General features: G+C 47.4%; 1 protein-coding gene across 1 annotated transcript; it reads left to right on the top strand.

The window, feature by feature from the left end:
- The first annotated feature begins 12,844 nt into the window (after nucleotides 1-12,844).
- Nucleotides 12,845-19,195, top strand: LOC128973634 (patched domain-containing protein 3-like). Its single transcript, XM_054389976.1, has 4 exons — nucleotides 12,845-13,585; nucleotides 13,809-13,930; nucleotides 15,648-15,793; nucleotides 17,262-19,195. The coding sequence occupies exons 1-4, from the start codon at nucleotides 12,845-12,847 to the stop codon at nucleotides 18,845-18,847; spliced, it is 2,595 nt and encodes an 864-aa protein (XP_054245951.1). The 3' UTR covers nucleotides 18,848-19,195.
- The last annotated feature ends 365 nt before the right edge of the window (nucleotides 19,196-19,560 follow it).

The raw sequence follows: 19,560 nt of genomic DNA, 5'->3' as shown, positions 1-19,560 counted from the left end.
GAGAAAAATAAGCACCTTCTGATGACAGCATAAAATATATCTTTGGCATCTCTAGAGTTATCCACTGAGCTATGCAAGTCTTACCTTATCCCAGTAGGCTGTACTGATAGGTTGGGTCTTTGGGAGTCACTTATATAGGATTCTGTGAGGTTTCGTATTCGAATATGCACGCTGCAGCGTGGTGAAGATGTTAACGCCTTCCACAGGAAAAAAGCCAGTGAGTCACAGAATTTGTGACACTGGCTAAAGTTCACAACTACTTCCCTGAAGTAGTAAATTCTTGATAAAATCAGGTTTTACACCAGGACAAGAGCAAAAATCTCTCTCTTATCTAACTGCTTACAGTTAGCAAAACAATAAATTGGAGATATCCTTGCCATGAAATAGCCCATAAACATTTTCACACTCTTAAGAACATGATTTAAAAGAATCTGTCTTTAAGTAACAGCTTCATTTGGTTTGCTCTTAATATCAGCAAATCTGAAGCAGCGTTTAAAGCCCATTCTACTTGATGGAGGCACTAAGCACAAACATTCTATGCTCTTAAAAACTCAGCTTCATATTTGATTCCATAGCTGTGGGTTTTTATCAAGCAAGAATATTTAAATATGCAAGCACAAACATGCCTTGTCAAAAGACAAATAATCCCAAAATATTTCTGAGTCCACCTGGACATAAAAAGCATTATTGAGCTTTCCTTCTGAAAACTTCTATCTTCTTAAAAGCAAAACAAACAGTAGAATCTCTGGCAGGGATCAAGTTCAGTAGCATCTTCTAGATGCCTTTTTATTTCTCCCTCATCTGATTTCACCCCAACTGTTCAAATTCATCTTTCTCCTTCTTTGACTTGATAATGGAAACACAGTTTTGGATGAGCCAGGGGAATACATACAGGGTTAACGTTTTCCGTGGTCATAGGATCCAACAAAGACAGCAAAAAAGCACTGTACCGAGCACAAATACTTTATTCTGCAACTGAAGAGTTTTGTAACCTACTTTAAAAAGCTCAGATTCTGCTCTCCATTTCATACCTGCAAATCTCAGTCATTCACTTTTATGACTGCTGAGGTTACTGAAAGTTACTTAGCTTTAACTAAGGTAGCCCACTTATGTCATTACCAGACTGATGCACAAGTTGGCTAGTCTGAAGCTGGTTCAAAAATCCCAATATTTTACCCATCTAAAGAGCATTCCTGTCCATACTGGCACCATTAACATTCCCTGGCAGAGCAGAATGTGGGTTCATCATGTGAGCAAGGAACTCACTATGGGACCTCCATTATATTTTCACAATTACCGTCTGAAACCAATAAATGCTAAGCCATATTTTGAGGTATTGGTTAGGTATTGGAAGGAATACTGAAATGAATCCTGTGGCCATTACTTTCAAAGCAAGTTAAACCAATCTGACCACCTCATTTAACCTGAGCAACCTAAATGTTAGGCATGTAGTCTATACTAACCAGCTAGCTTTGTTCTTCAAGGACAACAGACTAAAGGCCTGTATTGGGGAAGTCAGATCAATTCAGGTGGTCAAAGTTAGACAAATCCAGATGAACGCAGTAGAATTACCCCCTCTTATATACTCAGTATTCTTTTTGGTATATGCCAGGATGCCATTAACTCTTTTTCCCACACATTTAATTTGAGATCTGAAATAAGCTGCCATCTACCAGTTTCTTCTTCAGAATCACAGCTTCTCGGAAAGTACTACCACACCCCAACAAAATCCCCCGCTTTCTCTGTTCCCAATTCATGGTATTGCATTTAGCTATTTCAAAATGCTTCCCTGGCAATTCTACTATTGAGTAATAGCATCTAATTTTATGCCTTAAAGTGAGGTGTTTGAACTATTCATCTTTAGAAAAACGAAACACAATTGTGCATAGCTACAGTTAAAAAATAAACAAAGAGATGAAATAGTGGAACTAGCCTTGAACCACTGGGCAAAGCCATGTGTGGCCTTCACAGCAAACACCAACAAGCATGTTCCAAAGAAATCATAGAATATGAGAGTGCTAGAACACCAGAATGCCACAGTGCTGGAATGCCTGAACACCAGAAGGTCAGAATGACAGAACACTAGAGTAACAGAATGCATGTGGAATTGCAGAATTTCAAAATGCCAGAGTTCCAGAATACAAGAATGCCAGGTTGGAAGGGATCTCAAGGATCATCTGCTCCAACATATCTTGCTAAAAGCACAGTCTAGACAAGATGGCCCAGCATGCTGTCCAGCTGAATGTTAAACATGTCCAGTGTTGGGGAATCCACTATTTCCCTCAGGTGATTATTTCTGATTCTTCTCGTTCACCTTCTTTCAGCCTTCTGGGACGTCCCCCAATCTCCACAACTCCTCAAAGATTATGGAGAGTGGCCTCATAATGACATCGGCCTCAGGCAGATAATGTGAGGGGCAATTGATTTGTAGGGGTCAAACTCCTGTACAAGTTCACCTATCACCTTCCTGCATTGATGATGGATCTGTGCTAATATCAACTTCAATTTTTGTTCTCGAGGTCTGAGGCCCCACAGTGCTGGTAAAGACAGAGGTAAAGAAAGTGTGGAGCACCTCTGTCTTTTCAGCACTGTTGGTGACTAACTCATGTCTCCCGATCAACAGTGGGCCAGTATTTTCCTTCTGTTTCTGTCTGTTCTGTAGTACTTGAGGAATCTTGCATTTCTTGACATCTCTGACCAATTTCAACCCAAGCCAAGCTTTTGCTCTTCTAACTACATGTCTGCATGCCCTGGCAATGACCTTGTATTTCTCAATGCATATTTGTCTGTTTTTCCATCTCTGGTACACTTCTCTTTTGGTTTTGAGCAGACTCAGAAGTTAAGCCTACTCTTGCTCTGCCTGCTTCCCTTACCTTAAAAGGATATTAACTGGTTTTGTGCTTCCAGGAGAGTGTTCTTGACATCAGCTCCCGGCACTCGTTAGCTCTGTCAGGGCTTTGCTGCAGAAACACTGCTTTAAACTCTGAGGCAAGTGCCCACTGTTATGGCAGAGACGTAGAGCACTTCCTTGGGCTGTGGGCCTATAAGCAGGGTGCACAGCCCCTCTCATGGGCCCTGCTGTGCAAACTGCTGCACAAAGTGCTGTGCCCTCTCCATCCCTGTTTGCAGTGCTCCTGCTGATGGAGGTCCCTAGGGCTGTTTAAATCTCCCACAGTTGCTGATGCAAGGGCTTTCTGCTCTTCTTCAGTTGTCCCTGGGTCCAGGAACCCCCTTGCACCCTTGATCTAGCCCTCATCCACAGAACTGACCACGGCCACAGCTGCCTGCCTCGCTGACCTCCCTTGAGATTCAAGAGCGGACAATTTACACTTTTCCCTGGCATTACATTATTGAACAATTAAGAGTTTTAATGCAGAAATAACTTGCTTAAACTTAAATCTAGCCTGTAACCAAAACAGTAATAACATTAAGTACAACACAAGCTCTCTACCTGACAGTTAACAAATTGTAGCTTGAGGCCTCAGCTAACAGCTCAAGCAACTCCAAACTGTGTCTTTAAGAAAAGCTGGTTTTCTTCCTAGACAGGCTAACAGCCCTCAGCTCAAGAGCAGAGCTGTGCAGGTTGGCAGGCTGTTACAGGATTACAGACTGCAAACAAGCTGTCACAGAAACTGCATCTTCTGGCAGCTCAGGAGGGTCTTATGCAAGTGGTAAGGCAACCATATAACTCTGTTTAAATATACATATGTATTACGAAAGGGAGCTTCTAACTGGTCAAAAGTACAGGGTGCTGGGCCAGTCTTGCAGGCAGCAGGAGCATATTTCACTCTTTTAGGAAACTCCACATACATTGACACACATGACATGCAGCCCCACCCCAAACACACACCAGCTCACAAAGTGCAAATGGCTAACATCAGCCAACGAAGAGATAACTAAAGCCAAAGGAATTAAAGGACCCACTTGCAAGATCTCAGACACAGCAAGTACACACATTCATATTTACAGTTAAAAATGCAGGCAGTGAACATATAACTAGAATGTCATGGGTTGAGTTGAATCTGCTGCTGATATTCCATACCATGCTGCCATCATGCCAGCTTGAAAGTGAAAGTGCTGGCTGGAGCACAGCACCATGGGGCTTGAAGTTCAGATTGTAACATGAGAGGCTTCCTGTTCCAGTTGCTGCTTCCAGTTCCCAGGTTTGGGGTGTTGAGGTTTTCTGCTGGGCTGGCTGTGGGCCAGGGCTGGATGGAGGGAACCATTTTTATCACTGGCTTCTGCTGCTGCTTCTGCGTTTTGCTGCACTTATCTGCAAACAGGCTGAGATAATTGTGCGTTGGATCATTTCCAGTAAAACTCTTTATATCAGCTTTTTAGCTCAAGCCAGACTCAGGGTTTTGTGTTACTTTCCCTCCTGTCTGTGTGGGGAGAGAGGGGCTTCTGAAAGCAGGCTGTGTTAACCCAGGATATGGGCACAGAGATAAACACTCCACTGTAGGGATACCTCTGCATCTAAGAGCAGGCAGGCAAAGACACAGAGCTGCTCATTAATTAAAGAACCCCTTAGATGTGTTATGTGTTATAGGCTCCTAGCAAAATGAACTAAATCCATCTCAGATTTCTGCAGTTCAGGCTATGCTTCCAGCCTTTATTTATAATTCTTAACAGCAGTATTTCCAACACAAGGAACAAACAGGTGAACAACTACCCAGGGGAAAAACTTCTGCTCAGCTGTGGGCTTGCCTCCCTGATTTCTTCCTTGCTTGCAAGCATGGCTGAAGTGGCATGTCAGCAAAAGGTGTGGGAAATGTAAGATTTCATCAGTTCACAGAATGGTTCTGGAGATTGTCTGGTCCAACGCTTCTGCTCAAGCAGGGACACCTAAAGTTTAAAGCATTCCTGTGAAAACAGGAAAGTTGAAGTGAGGCTCCAAAACACATTAGTAATGGGTGTGGGATATATTTGACTTACCTAAGAAAGGCATTCCATGTTATAGATACTTGCAGTCACCTAATCTAGAAAGTGAATTGACAAGATTCCTCTATCTTCATCTTAAAAGATCCCTGAGCTCCTGTTGTTGCCATCCTGTTCACATCCAAAAGTGCTGAGGGCTGAAAAAGTAAGCAACACATTCTAGACAAGCCTATAAGGTTCTAGACAGACACACTCCTACAAATTCAATGTGCTTTAGCAGGTCCAGAGCACACCTATCTCAACCAGCATGAGTGGGCTATTTCAAAACAAAGCACCAAAGATATTCACTTAGCTTTGTTCTGGTTGGCACTGAAGATGGTGACACACTAGCTAGCTAGTTCACTGCACAGTTCACCACAATCCAACTCATCTGTCCTCCAATGCTTCTCTAGGCACTGGGGAATCACTAGGAAGGTTTTGTACCTTCTACCCTGAATTATTTTGCTATTTGAGTGACTAACTGTTTCAGATAAAACTCTTAATCTTGTTTGGGCACCAGAATCAATCATTTCCACATCCCAAATGAACACTCTAGCCTCTAGGCTGCAAAGCCAAGCTCCTTTGTGCTTGCCCTCCTTACATCCTCTTAATTTTCCTTATGCAGCCACCCAGCTAAAGGGACTTAAAATCATGCTCTACCCTTCCTGGATAGGAGCTATAACCAGTAAGATGCTGGTGAATAAGCAGGCACTTATTCACCTTGTTGCTGTTCGCTTCTTTTTAACTCCAGGTACACAGAAGTACTCATCTGCAGCCTGCAAAACATGAGATGATCAGTGCCACCCAGAGTTATCATTTCCTCTTGCTTAGTGGTAGGTAGGACTTCTTCCCACTCCATAACCCCTACTTTTGTTGCTGTTCATCCTTCTGAGGCTTTTGTCTCCTCATCCCACTAGAGTACTGTAGCCACCTAGCTTTAGCTTCTGGATTCACTGCTAAAGGCTCTAAGCCTTTAGTTACATGAGTGCCCATCACTCAAGTCTGGAAGTGAACCTACCCACCAAAGGACAGCTTATCCCTCCTTCTAGCTATTGTCTTCCTTACAAATCCACAGTTCTCTTCAGGAGGCAAGACTAAAATGTTTGAATGCTAAATGTTTCAAACAATAGAATGAATCACAGGATCACAGGATGTTAGGGGTGGGAAGGGACCTCCGGAGATCATCGAGTCCAACCCTGCTGCCAGAGCAGGACCAGAGAATCTAGCACAGCTTGCACAGGAACACATCCAGATGGGTCTTGAAAGACTCCAGAGAAGGACACTCCACAACCTCTCTAGTGAGCCTGTTCCAGTGCTCTGTGACCCTCACAGTGAAGAAGTTTCTCCTCATGTTGAGGTGGAACCTCCTATGCTGTAGTTTATATCTATTGCCCCTTGTGCTGTCCCAAGCTGCAACTGAGAAGAGTCTGTCCCCTCCTTCTTGAAACCCAGCCCTCAGGTATTTATAAACATTTACTTAGAATTCCTGACATTCTCAAGAAAGAAAGAAAATTCATAGGAAATTATATCTCATCACATTCCATTTCAAATAACAGGATTCTACAATATCTCTGCAGTGGTAAATTGAAATTGCTTTAGACTGCAGGGATTTCTTGAAAGGACAGAAATCCCAGAGCAATTTTCTGCCTATGAAATACAGACCAGATAGGGTTAATGCACACTTGGAAACAAGCACTATTGCAGCTTAGAAAATAAAAAAGTGTGAGTTCCTCCACTCTATTTCATAAGAATTTACACATTAATTTCATTTTAAGTCTATACACATCACCCCACTAAGCATGAGTCAGCAGCATATGAACATGCATCAACAACACAACCTGGTGGTGACTATGGCCAACCACAGAGTGAGCTGAATTACAAAGGACATAGCCAGAACTTCAGCAGAAGTGATTATCTTTCTCCATTCAGCACGTGAGACCTCATCTGCAGTACTGTGCACAAGGCTGAGCTCCCAAGTAGAAGAGGGGTACCAGCTTACTGGAGTGAGACCACTGAAGGACCCTGAACAGTTGGGTCCTGGAGCACACAATGAATCAGGCAAGGGAGCTAGATTCAGCCTGGAGAAGACCAAGACTGGGGAGGATTTTCTTGCTGTCTTCGGCTATGTTACAGGAAGGTGCAGAGAAGACAGACTGTTCTTAGATACGTGGTTGAGGCCTCTTCCCTGGAGATATTCAAAGTGAGGCTTGACGAGGCCCTGGGCAGCCTGGTCTAGTTGGGGATGTCCCTGCTGACTGCACGGAGGTTGGACTGGATGACCTCTGGAGGTCCCTTCTGGCCTGGACCATTCTATGATTCTATGTGCTAGGAAAGGACAAAGACCGATTGTCACAAACTTTATGAAGAAAAATTCCAGTAAGATATGGACAGAAACTCTTTGTTCATTCAGAGAACTTCCATGAATGCAATTGATTCACCAATTAACAAACTATTTCTTACAGATTCTGGTGTCAAAGAAGCCTGAAAACAACCACCCAACCCTTAGGAAAAACACAGTTCCCTTCAGACACCTCTTCTTCCCCTGCTCTATTTGCTCTTCAGTCCCCTCACCATATGCTATGCTCAGCCCCTTTGGGGAGGTGGTGGGTGGCCCAGGAGACTGGGGCCAGCATATGCATGCTGGTTCCTTCACTGGCAGCAGCCCCTTTGGGGTCGTACCTCTTAGCTCCTGTTCAAGCAGCCCCTTGGCTCGGCCCAGGCGTGGTCTTCTCTCTTTCCTCCTCACCCCACACTGTGGTCTTTTTTCCTACATTGCTCCTCCTGCTCTGGCCTTGCTTCTCCTTTTGCTTGGTGTTTACCACCCTCCACTTGAAGGCATTTTCACAGAGGTGCCACAGATTCCCTTGAGGATGGGCTCAGTCGTGCCCTGTGGTGGGCCCATTGGGGACAGCTGGAACTGGAGGTGACCAGCTCAGAGCAGCCCCTGGCCTCTCCTCACAGAGGCCATCCCTGCAGCCCCACTACCAAAATGTTGACATTGATGAGGGGGAAAAATCATGATGGAGGTAGTCAAACACTGACAGAGGTTGCCCAGCGGCTCTGGAGTCCCCACCCCTGGAGGTCCTCCAAACACAGCTGGACCAAGCCCTGAGCAACCTTGGCTAGCACCCATGCCAAGCCCTTCTCCGAGCAGGGCGTGGATGAGATGAGATCCAGAGGGCCCTTCCAGCCTAAATTACTCTGTGATTCTACAGAACTGGTTGGATCACTTCCAACCTCAGTAGTAACTGCTTGGAAGACACAGGAGTACAGATACAGACCAGAACATGGCTGTCTCTGCATTACTGAGGACAGCCTCCTCTTCCAAATAATTATTCTCACAGAGTCTGTGAGCAAAGGCACAGCTAGAGGAGGAGACAGATACCGTTCTAGGCAGAGGGAAATGGAGTCTGAGGAGATTAACTGAAAATGAACTTTCAAACACAGAAGGCTGTGAAGCAGGGAGTCTCACCACCCAGGCATATGCTGTTTCTTCATTTCAAATCCCCCAGGCTGGAAGCTGCATTTGTTCTCCCTACCCTGCTGCCTTTTCAGCTAGGAGCTGGTTCAGTCCTGGAACCGTTGTGACATTCAAGCCATGATCAAAGCCTTGTCTGCATCCATGAGCCTTCCTGGGCTGTGCCTGAAGGAGATCTGGGCTGAACTCTCCTTCTTTCTCTTTGATTCTGGCAAGATACAAGTGTCTCAATGCTGGTCAGTGGGCCCTGCTGTGGAAGAAAGAAGATTCTGGCACCTTGTTTTGAGGGTGAAGTTAAACCCAGGTCTCTTGCCCTCCAAGGAAATGGTCTGACCAAGAATGCTGTGCAGCAGGTTGAAAAATCCGCCAGCCAAACAGGACCTTGACTGGTTAATGCAGGCCTGAAGTGGACAATGTACCAGTGTTATGCATATTCTGACACCACCTAGAGAGGAAGCCACTGGGGATATTAGAAATGAATAGATTGTATTTCTTGGTCTCCACAGACACAAAAAGATGAAAGTAGAAGCTGCTTAAACATGGGACACCAGCCATCCTCAATTCTCTTCTAGGCATGTCAGGTATGTATCTGTTTTACTTGTCTCTTTTTTTTTGTTAGCACTGGGAACCAGAAAGAAATGTGGTATTGTGGGTATTTATGTACATGGCAATATTTCCAGAAACTCATTTCCTGGAATCTCACCTTGAAAATTCCAGCGAATGCAAACATCAGGAGAGAGTCTGGACCTTCATCCACAAAGACAGGAAAAGCATGACTTGCTGGAAGTCCCGTAGTCAGGATCCTGGCCCTGACCTAAGGAGTATTTCAGATTTTTATCCTATTAGAATTTACCATAAAATCCATTAATGAATAGGCCAGGGAGTAAGGACAAGAATACAGAATCTTGGAGAGAAGACTGACATGTACCTCCTGCTTGAAAACCACCTTGAATTTAGAGTTCATAGAATCAGAGAATCAACCAGGTTGGAAGAGACCTCCAAGATCATCCAGTCCAACCTATCACCCAGCCCTAAGCAATCAACTGGACTAAGTGCCTCATCCAGTCTCCTCCTGAACATCTCCAGGGATGGCAACTCCACCACCTCCCTGGGCAGCACATTCCAATGGGCAATCACCCTCTCTGTGAAGAACTTCCTCCTAATATCCAGCCCAGACCTCCCCTGGCACAGATTGAGACTGTCCCCTCGTTCTGCTCCTGGTTGCCTGGAAGAAGAGACCAACCCCCACCTGGCTACAACCTCCCCTCAGGTAGCTGTAGACAGCAATGAGGTCTCCCCTGAGCCTCCTCTTCTCCAGGCTAAACATCCCCAGCTCCCTCAGCCTCTCCTCACAGGCCTGTGCTCCGGACCCCTCACCAGCTTTGTTGCCCTCTGGACACGTTCCACTACCTCAACATCTCTCTTGAATTGAGGAGCCCAGAACTGGACACAGGACTCAAGGTGTGGCCTGACCAGTGCTGAGCACAGGGGAAAGAAGAACCTCCCTTGTCCTGCTGGCCACACTATTCCTGAGCCAGGCCAGGATGCCATTGGCTCCCTGGCCACCTGGGCACACTGCTGGCTCATGTTCAGCCTACTATCAACCAGCACCCCCAGGTCCCTTTCTGTCTGGCTTCTCTCCAGCCACTCTGTCCCCAGCCTGTAGCGCTGCTTGGGGTTGTTGTGGCCAAAGCGTAGAACCTTGCACTTAGCCTTGTTCAATCTCATCCCATTGGCCTCTGCCCACCCATCCAGCCTGTCCAGGTCCCTCTGCAGGGCCCTCCTACCCTCCAACAGATCATCACCTGCTCCTAACTTGGTGTCATCTGCAAACTTACTGATGATGGACTCAATTCCTTCATCTACATCATCAATAAAGATATTGAATAGGATAGGGCCCAACCCTGATCCCTGGGGGACACCACTAGTGACTGGCCACCAACCAGATGTGGCACCGTTCACCTTCACTCTCTGGGCCCGGCCCTCCAGCCAGTTCTTGACCCATTTCCGAGTGAATCTGTCCAAACCACGAGCTGCCAGCTTTGCCAGGAGCTTCTTGTGGCAGACAGTGTCAAAGGCTTTGCTGAAGTCCAGGCAGACTACATCCACAGCCTTCACCAGCCGGGTAACCTGATCATAAAAGCAGATCAGGTTGGTCAGGCAGGACCTGCCCCTCCTGAATCCATGCTGGCTGGGCCTGATCCCTTGACCATCTTGCAGGTTCTGTGTGATTGTACTCAGGATGACCTGTTCCATAACCTTGCCTGGCACCGACATCAGGCTGACAGGTCTGTAATTTCCTGGTTCCTCCTTCAGACCCTTTTTGTGGATGGACATCACATTGGCCAGCTTCCAGTCATCAGGGACCTCACCTGTGAGCCAGGACTGCTGATAAATGATGGAGAGTGGCTTGGCCAGCTCATCTGCCAGCTCTCTCAGCACCCTAGGATGGATGCCATCTGGTCCCATGGACTTGTGAGGATCCAAGTGGCTCAGCAGGTCCCTTGACATAAATTCATTCAAGAAAATTAAGAACAGGGCATGTGAAAAGCTACCAGTTTGGAGTCAGATTTGTTAAAAAACTTAGTTAGGAGCTATAGAAAATAGCTTCTAAGTGCCTTCTAAATCCCACAGAGGAATTCATAGCCTGGCTGGCTTCTTTACAGACAGAACCATAAAACAAGTGGCAAGTCCATCTCCTTATGTTGAGAGAGAAGAAATACCTGCAACTCTTCTTTGCAAGTACTGGCAGGAGTAGAGACAGCAGCTTCATTTAAAGGTGTGGTGGTTTGCTCCCTCTCCGCCTCCTACCCCAGCTAGACCTTCACTTTCCATAACTCTGTTCAAGTGACAGTCACCAGTGGTGATGGACAGCAATAGCTGTGGCTAGTCATGCAGATTCAAGGGAGATAACACCATAACAGCCATGGCACAATTTGAGCTGTGCACTCACCTATCCACAGTGCAGGTCAATGTCTGACTCAAGCCAAATTCAGAAAAAACTAACATCTGTAGAGGGTATGTAAATACGACTAGAAGCCAGTTATCCTAGTCCATAAATAGTGGATAGCCCAGGGACTGCTGAGCTCTCCTGCACACCAGCGGGCTGCATGTCAGGATCTCTCCCCTTGTGCAGGGATACCTCTCAAGGTTACTGCTTGAGGTTGATAAGAATCCTTGCTGCAGATTCTCAGTAAGTAATTAAAAGCATGATGAATTTTGAAATGCTAAGTGATACAAATGATTGATTGTGCACATATAGTCCTTTAAACACAAACTGTTGACCAAATCTGCTAAATCTGGATCCAGCTGCACCTAAACTCCCCTTTGAGAAGGAGTTCAGAACACATGGGAAGTCCTTTCTGAACCTCATGATTCAATGGGAGTATCTGCCCAACAGTTTTGTTGGACCCTGTTCTCTACACAGTGAATTGTCAAGTGTACCTTGCCACTGAATCTTGTTAAACAGCTGTCACATCTGCTATCAAACTTTGTTAAATCTCTGTTTTATATCAATAAACATATTTCTACATCTCTGTTAAGAGTGAAGTGCATCACTGTTCACAATGGAAGGACAAGAAGTGGCTGGCTGACTCTTGCCATTTCGCAGCACACCTCTCCTGTCACAGCTCAGTTTAATGTTCTCAGCCAGAGGGCACTCAAATCACTGTCACCAGTATCAGGCACACCAGGCTGCAGGGTATTTTGTGGACTTGGAAAGATACTTTTTGTCATTGCTACTGCACAATGCTCTGGTATACCACAGCACTGAGGCTTTTGTGGCTTGCCCATTGCAATCACTAAACCTGGCTTCAAAGTCTTCAGTTCTCACTCCCCTTCTTTTGTAAACCTGTTTACCCAGAGGGCAAACACAGCAAGCTGTACACCACCACTTTCTATGTTTGGCTCCCGGAGAGAAGAATAATCCTTAGTGATGAAGTAATGACAGCAGCAGATTCCCGGAAAGCACGAGAGATGATGAAGTCAGGAGGATGCCGCGTGGGAGCAGGGCCATTCCCGGCAGAGGGGGCCGGCCGACACAGGCACAAACGGGCTCCAGGCAGCGCTCAACAGGCAGGGAACTGTAACGGTACCGCGGCGGGACAGGACACCCCCGGAGCCAAAGTGGGCGAGGGGGTCCGGGCGCGGCGGGCGGCTGCCTGTCGGGGACCCGAGCCTGGGGCGGGGCGGGGCGGCGGCGAGGGGAACCTGCCTCCCGAACTGCCTGCCCGGCGAGGTGGCGGAAGCTCTGATGAGTCAGTGCGGAGGAGGGCGCGACCGCCTGGACCGCGGAGAGGCCCTGGCCGCACAGCTTGAAAAACGCTAGTTCTGGCCGCCCAACGGTAAAACGCTGGTTCTGATCGCAGCCAGGCGGGTAGAGGGCGGCTCTCCTCTGGCGCAGCAAGAGCTGTGCGGCTGACACCGGCAGTCCGCGCCCCCGCCTCGCCCATGGAGGAGTCGCACAGACAAACGGAGCGCTGCTCCGGCCGCAACACTAACTGTGTGGAGCGGCCGCTGAGGCGGCTCTTCGAAGGGCTGGGGAGCAGCGTGGCCGCCTGCCCCTGGCCCTTCGTGCTGCTGCCGCTGCTGCTGTCGGGAGCGCTGGGCGCCGGATTCATCTTCCTGCCGCAACGGCAGGCGAACGACATCGAGCAACAGTTCACACCGACGGAGGGTCCCGCCAAGGCCGACCGCGACTTCGTGCAGCAGTACTTCCCCACCAACGACTCGCAGCGCTTCTCTGCAACACGGCTGCCCACCGAGGGCGCCTACGCCGCCCTCATCGCCGTGGCGCCGGACGGACACTCCGTCCTGGAGCCGGCGGCGTGGGACGAGGTGCTGAAGCTGAACGCGGCGGTGGCAGACAGCGACTACGAGCGCCTCTGCTCCCGCAATGCCGCCTATAGCGCCTGCAGCAGCCCCAACCCGCTGCTACCGCGCACCGCCAACGCGACGGCGCCCGCCCCGCAGAACCTCACCTACCCCGGCAGCGGGGCCTCCTTCCTGGGCACCGCGCTGGGCGGTGTGAGGACGGACGCCGGCGGGCGGGTGGTGTCGGCGCGGGCCCTGAAGCTCATGTATTACCTGCAAGAGGACGGCCCCGAGGCGGCGGAGAGCCAGCGGTGGCTGGAGAGGTTCCTGCAGGACTTCCCATCAAAGCTGGCGGGAATGAATTTCACCGCCATTCAGGTAAGCAGCTGCGGGGACAGAGACCCGGAGTGCCCGGGCTGCCACGTCGCCGGCCCGGAAAGGAGCTGAAGGAGAGAAAAGGCCGGGGCGTTCTGCAGGTTGTGAGCGCCACGGGGATGTGCCAGTGCCGATGTGATGCTTAGCATTGCCGCTGCATCTGGATAAAGACCAGGGAAAGGCTACACGTGCTTCATCTTTTCTTTCCTTCTTCTTTTAACCACAGGTGACTTACTTTACCTCGCTGTCCAGGCAGCAGGAGTTTGAGGGAAATACCAAGAGCGTGATCCCACTCTTCTCCATAACGTACTTCTTGACAATAACCTTTTCCATCGTCTCTTGCCTAAGGTAAAATTCCTTCTTCTAAGCAATGGATCAATGAGAAGTGACCTCCACCCTTCTTTACCTTGCCTGAACTGCTTTCTGCTCATGTCAAGTGAGGTCTTTCTTGAAGCTGCAGACTTGCCGTGACATTTGGTAGCAGGCACAGTCATTCCTCTGCTGCTTCTCTCCTGCTTGTGCCTGTTTCCCAGCAGCTTACACGGGGTTCATGGTCCCTGCCCCACAAACACCTGAGTGAGCTTTCAGTTCAGACTGCACACTTGAAGGCCAGTATCCATTTGTTTGTCCTCTGAAGCCATCAGCCAATTCTGTAGTCCCTGCCTCACAAGAATCCTTTTTGTAGCTGAACTATTTAAACAACTGAAACAACTCTCTACTTGGTCTCGTCTTAAGAGGCCCAAGGTGCTGTAGCTTTGGCACCAAAATACACTGTGCCAAGGGACAGACTTGGAATGGTGAAAGGGTTCTGTGTTCCCATATGCAGGAAGGGGCCAGCCTGGCAGTAGCACAATCCTGCACAAGCACTTCTCTTGAGGAAAACTTACAGTCCAGCTTGGCAGACCCAGTGGGGTCATCACCAGAAAGATGCATCAAAATCAGACAAATCCTCATTTATGGGGGGAAGGAAGGAATAAGTGATGCTATTGCTTCTTTCATAGCTTCTGTACTCATCCTGCCCACAACATACTGATTAAAGATAAGTTAAAAAGAGGAAGGAAGCAGGGGAGGGAGGAGGAGGTGTACCAAGATGTTGATCTCTCTTTGCATGTTTTTTCTGCCACCTGCTCAGTTCAGGTACAGGTGAGTGAGCTCTAGCTTCATAGATTACTGCAAATCCAGGTACAGCTTTAGGTATTCTGCTTGCTAGTAGTGTCTGAGCCTTCCTTGCTGTCTGCAGAGAACTTAACCTGTCCTTTCTCTCTGCTGGTGCAAGGTCACCATTGTACATTTGTCACCCTTATGGTTGTGTTTGTGCTTCTGAAAGAAAGTTTTACTTGAGGGATGGGCTTACTGGTTTAGTGCTTGCCTCGAGCACTGTATCCATTAAGGCAGTCCAATTTCTGCATACAGCTGTCTGACATACAGTCAAGGGCAGTTCCACCAACACATGCTTCTTGCCTTGGGGGTTAGAGGTTCTCCTACAGATCAGAAATGGGCTACAGCCTGGAAAATGTGGAAAACTGGGCAAGAGGCAACTCTTTACTCTCTCAGTGTGGTGTGAAATCTCCCACTGGGAGCATTTCATGGGAAATCCTCAAGCCAGCCCTTGAGGGCATATTGGCAAGTGTCTGGTATCCAGTCTGTCTGCTGAGAAAGCTACTCTGCACACTGCTCACTGCCCGAGAGATGCTTCCAGTCTGATAAGCTCCACCAAGAACCTGTGTGAAAAGAAAAAGCTTCTCAACACTTATCATTTTGGGGGGCACCCAAAATATAGCCTCTTACTGATAGAGCTCATGTATTTTCATTTCCCCAGCTCTTTTGTAACTGATTTGAGGGTCAGCAGTTATATAAATGGCCTGCAGGAAGAATGTCTTTGCCATCTCCTGTAGAGAGGAGTCTTGCCCAGTGCTGACACCTGGGAGCTGTCCCAGCAAACAGCAGCTTTCATCAAGAGCTCTCTTCCCAGACAGGTTGTGATTGGGGCCTGTGGTCTTCTTGTGCCAAACACCTTAGTGACATATATGACATGTGATTAAAATCTTCCTTACAATATTTTCAGGTCGAGCTGTATAAGAAATAACGTCTGGCTTGCATGCTGTGGAGTGCTTTCTGCTGGTTTAGCTGTATTGAGCAGCTTTGGACTGTTGCTCTTCTGCGGGGTGCCCTTTGTGGTCACTGTAGCAACTGCACCTTTTCTCATTCTGGGTAAGTGAGTTGGAGTCTGATACAAAACCAAAGTGGAGTTACAACAAGCTGAGAGTGTTGGTCTTCTGTTATGTGAGCATCAGGTCATGGGCAGGTCCATCCTGCAGTGAGGGGAAGAGTCACTTGTGGTCCTCATAGAATGTAGTGCTTGCTCAGGTAACATTGGGCCTGAATACAGCTTAGGCAATGTGCAGGACTGCCTGTAATTGCAAAGAAGAAATCCACTTCGTTTGCAAGGGGGTGAACTTGCCTCTGAACTGTAATGAGTATGTACTGAAGAGTCTGGTGTAGCTGTGCACCTGAAGTGATGGACCAGCTGTGCACACAACTACCCCAAACCTCAGAGAAGTTCGTGTCATTGCATCACACTTGTACAGGCTGCTGACAGCTAGTGCTGCACTTTCAGATGCCATTAGATGATGCTGCTGCAAGTAAATTTCTGCTTTTAAAGTCCTTCTCTGCTCTCTTATGTGATAAATTCATGTGATCTTTTCTTAGTCTCATGCTGAGGAAAGCACATGGAACTCACATGTGGAGAGAGGCTCTGTGTCATACTAGATGCCTAATGCAAATGCTCCTCAGGGCACACATCATTTCTTTGCTTCCTGCATAATTCAAATGCATTTTCTGTTTGTTTTGTTTGCTCATCAGTTTCAGAGGGTCTACATTTCAGAGAGACCCTTTTGTACACTCAGGGAAGGGCTCAAGCCAGTCTCTTCAGGTATTTTGTAGAGAACATGCAGACTTCACTCTTCCTTGGATTAGAGCAGTGCATCAAAGCCAATCGTCATTAAATGGGATGAATTGCTGTGAATTCTGCCTGCTTTCCAGAAGCAGCCTGGCTTGCTGATGTCCAGCAGCACCTTTTGACCTGCTGTTTAATTCATCTGTGAATGCCCCTCTGGGCAGTCAGTAGTGATTTCCACTCTTTTAGGCACGGCTCTATCAGCTATGCTTGCTCCTCTGTTCACACAGTCTTGCTCTCCCTTTTGATGTGACTTAACTTTCAGGGACTAGAAGAGCCCTTGAGAGAGTAACACTGGCAAAAAAAAAAAAAAAAGGTCTGTGGTTCAAATCTCTAGATCAGGGCTGAGAGAAGCGCATTGACTCTTCATTCACAGTTGAGCATAAGAGTAGGCAGTGTATTTCAATCTCTGAAACCTGCCCCACTGGACACCTGGAGAGCAGCTACAGCACACTTGTCAGAGGTGGGCTAGGTGTGCTCAGTCCTTCAGCAGAGTAAGGGGAGGGATCAACAACCCATCAGGTCACCAGGGGGTTCTGAAGCGTAATAAATTCAGCCACATGCAAAGCATCTGTCTTCCTGTGCCTGCATACCTTGCCTCAGCACTAGAGCAATGTTCCCAGCCTCATTTTATGCAGAATGCACATTTTATTTTGTGCTTTTGTTGGGTGTTCATGGAAGCTGGCAGTTGCAGTGCAGCCTTAACTTTGTCTCCTCTTGCAGGAGTTGGCGTTGATGACATGTTCATCATGATTGCTGCCTGGGAACAAAGCTCAAGAAGAAAAGAGAAATCCAATGTTAAGTCCCTGCTGGCTGAGACTTACTCAGAAGCAGCACTTTCTGTCACCATCACCACTCTCACAGATGTTTTGGCCTTCTTCATTGGCACCTGGACTGCTTTTCCATCCGTGAGGTCATTTTGCCTCTACACAGGCACCGCTTTTGTCTTCTGCTATATCTATACCATGACCTTCTTTGGGGCAATTCTTGTATTAAATCATAAAAGGGAGCAAGGAAACCGGCACTGGCTGACTTGTATGCCCGTGGGAGGAGGTGAAGGTCAGGCCGAGTCCTGCTTGTACAACGCTTGCTGCATAGGCAACTGTTCTGGGCACTCGTCTCAGCCAGAAAGCGAGCACCCAATGAGCATATTCTTTAAGAAGCACTATGGCCCTTTCTTCACCAACAAATGGATCAAGGCCCTTGTGGTGCTGCTCTACATAGCATATCTGGCTGGCAGCATTTATGGGTGCCTACAGATCAGGGAAGGCATCGATCTTCGGAATCTGGCCAGCGACGACTCGTACGTTGGTCCATTCTATGATGATAATGAGGAATACTTCTCAGAATATGGCCCCAGGGTCATGGTTGTCATTACTGAAAGTGTAGATTACTGGAATGAGACCGTTCGCCTTGCCATTGAGAACTGCACACAGGATTTAGAGGGCATTTCATACGTAGACAAGAACCTCTCAGAGTCATGGCTGAGAATATACACAGTCCTAGGAGAAGCTATTCTGGTAAATCTAAACAATAAGACTCTTTTCCTTGATAACTTAGATAAAATTGGGAAAGTAGTGGAACAGCTTGAGTGGGACCTTAACAGGACTCAGGATGAAATCAAAGCTTCACGTTTCTTCATCCAGACAGTGAACGTGACCTCAGCTGTTGATGAGAAGAACCTCCTCCATGAGTTAAGAGAGACAGCCAGGCAGTGCAGTGTGCCATTACTGGTGTACCACCCAGCGTTCATCTACTACGATCAGTACCTGGTCATAGTGCAGAACACCATTCAGAACATTGTGGTTGCTGCCGGGGCAATGCTCATTGTCTCCCTTTTGCTCATTCCCAGCCCCTTGTGTTGCCTGTGGGTGACTTTTGCTATAGCTTCTGTCATAGTCGGTGTGGCTGGCTTCATGACATTTTGGAGCGTCAATCTAGACTCCATATCCATGATCAACCTGGTCATTTGTATAGGGTTTTCAGTAGATTTCTCTGCTCACATTTCCTATGCCTTTGTGAGCAGTGGAGAGTCCTCAGCCAACAGAAGGGCAATTGAAGCTCTGTCCCTGCTGGGTTACCCAGTATTACAAGGTGCAGTTTCTACAATCCTGGGAGTTGTTGTCCTGGCTGCAGCCAAAACTTACATCTTTAGGACATTTTTCAAGATCATGTTCCTTGTTATTTTGTTTGGGGCTCTTCATGGTCTTGTTTTTATTCCAGTGTTTTTAACCTTTTTTGGAAACTTTGGCAGATCACCCCTTCTAACCCAATCTAAAAAGTTTGAGCTTAGTTATAGAAATGATTAAGAGTGTCTCCATGCCTAACTGCTACATAATATATGTATTTATTGTATGTAGATTTAAATGCAGTGGCTTTCAGGTAATATAAAACAAAGTGAAGGACAGAAAAAGAAATACAACAGAGAAGCAAAGGCTTCAGAAAAGCCAGGCAAGAAAAATAACAGGAGAAGAAATGAAAACACAGAGAATGGATTTGCATGCCTTATCTGTGTGTTCTTGACTCTACTGCTGCTTAATCCTTTTTTTCGTGACTTGTTTACTGAATGCATTAAAGTTATTTTGAACACTGACCATGGCATCAGCTTAATGGCCCACGTTACAGGTTTGTCAGGCAGTCTACACTGGAGGGAAGAACTCCCACAGGTTGGCATTTCCTGCTGGTTTACCTTGATGCCGTAACTCAGCTCAGCGCCCAGAGACAATTTTCCCCCAGGAGGCTTAAACCTGGAGGTTTTACAGCAAGATTACAAGAAATCAGAACTGCCTCAGACTGCAGTGACTTGTAAGCCTTCAGGAGACAAAGTCTTTGTAGGCTTCTAATGGAGCACAAGAAACCTTTCTTCCCAGGCTTTACTTCACTCCCAGTTTTCTCTACCTCCTCCCTACCAGCAGCACAGTGAGGGCAGAGAGCGGGGGGCTGTGATCAGTTCCTCACACCTTTGTCTGCCACTCCTTTCTCCTCAACAGGCCTTCACAAACAGTTCCAGCATAGGTCCCTC

This window comes from Indicator indicator, chromosome 20 (assembly GCF_027791375.1).
Source record: "Indicator indicator isolate 239-I01 chromosome 20, UM_Iind_1.1, whole genome shotgun sequence".
Classification (NCBI taxonomy): Eukaryota; Metazoa; Chordata; class Aves; order Piciformes; family Indicatoridae; genus Indicator; species Indicator indicator.
The sequence above is the reverse complement of the archived record's forward strand: the minus strand, read 5'-3'. Positions and strand labels throughout refer to the sequence as shown.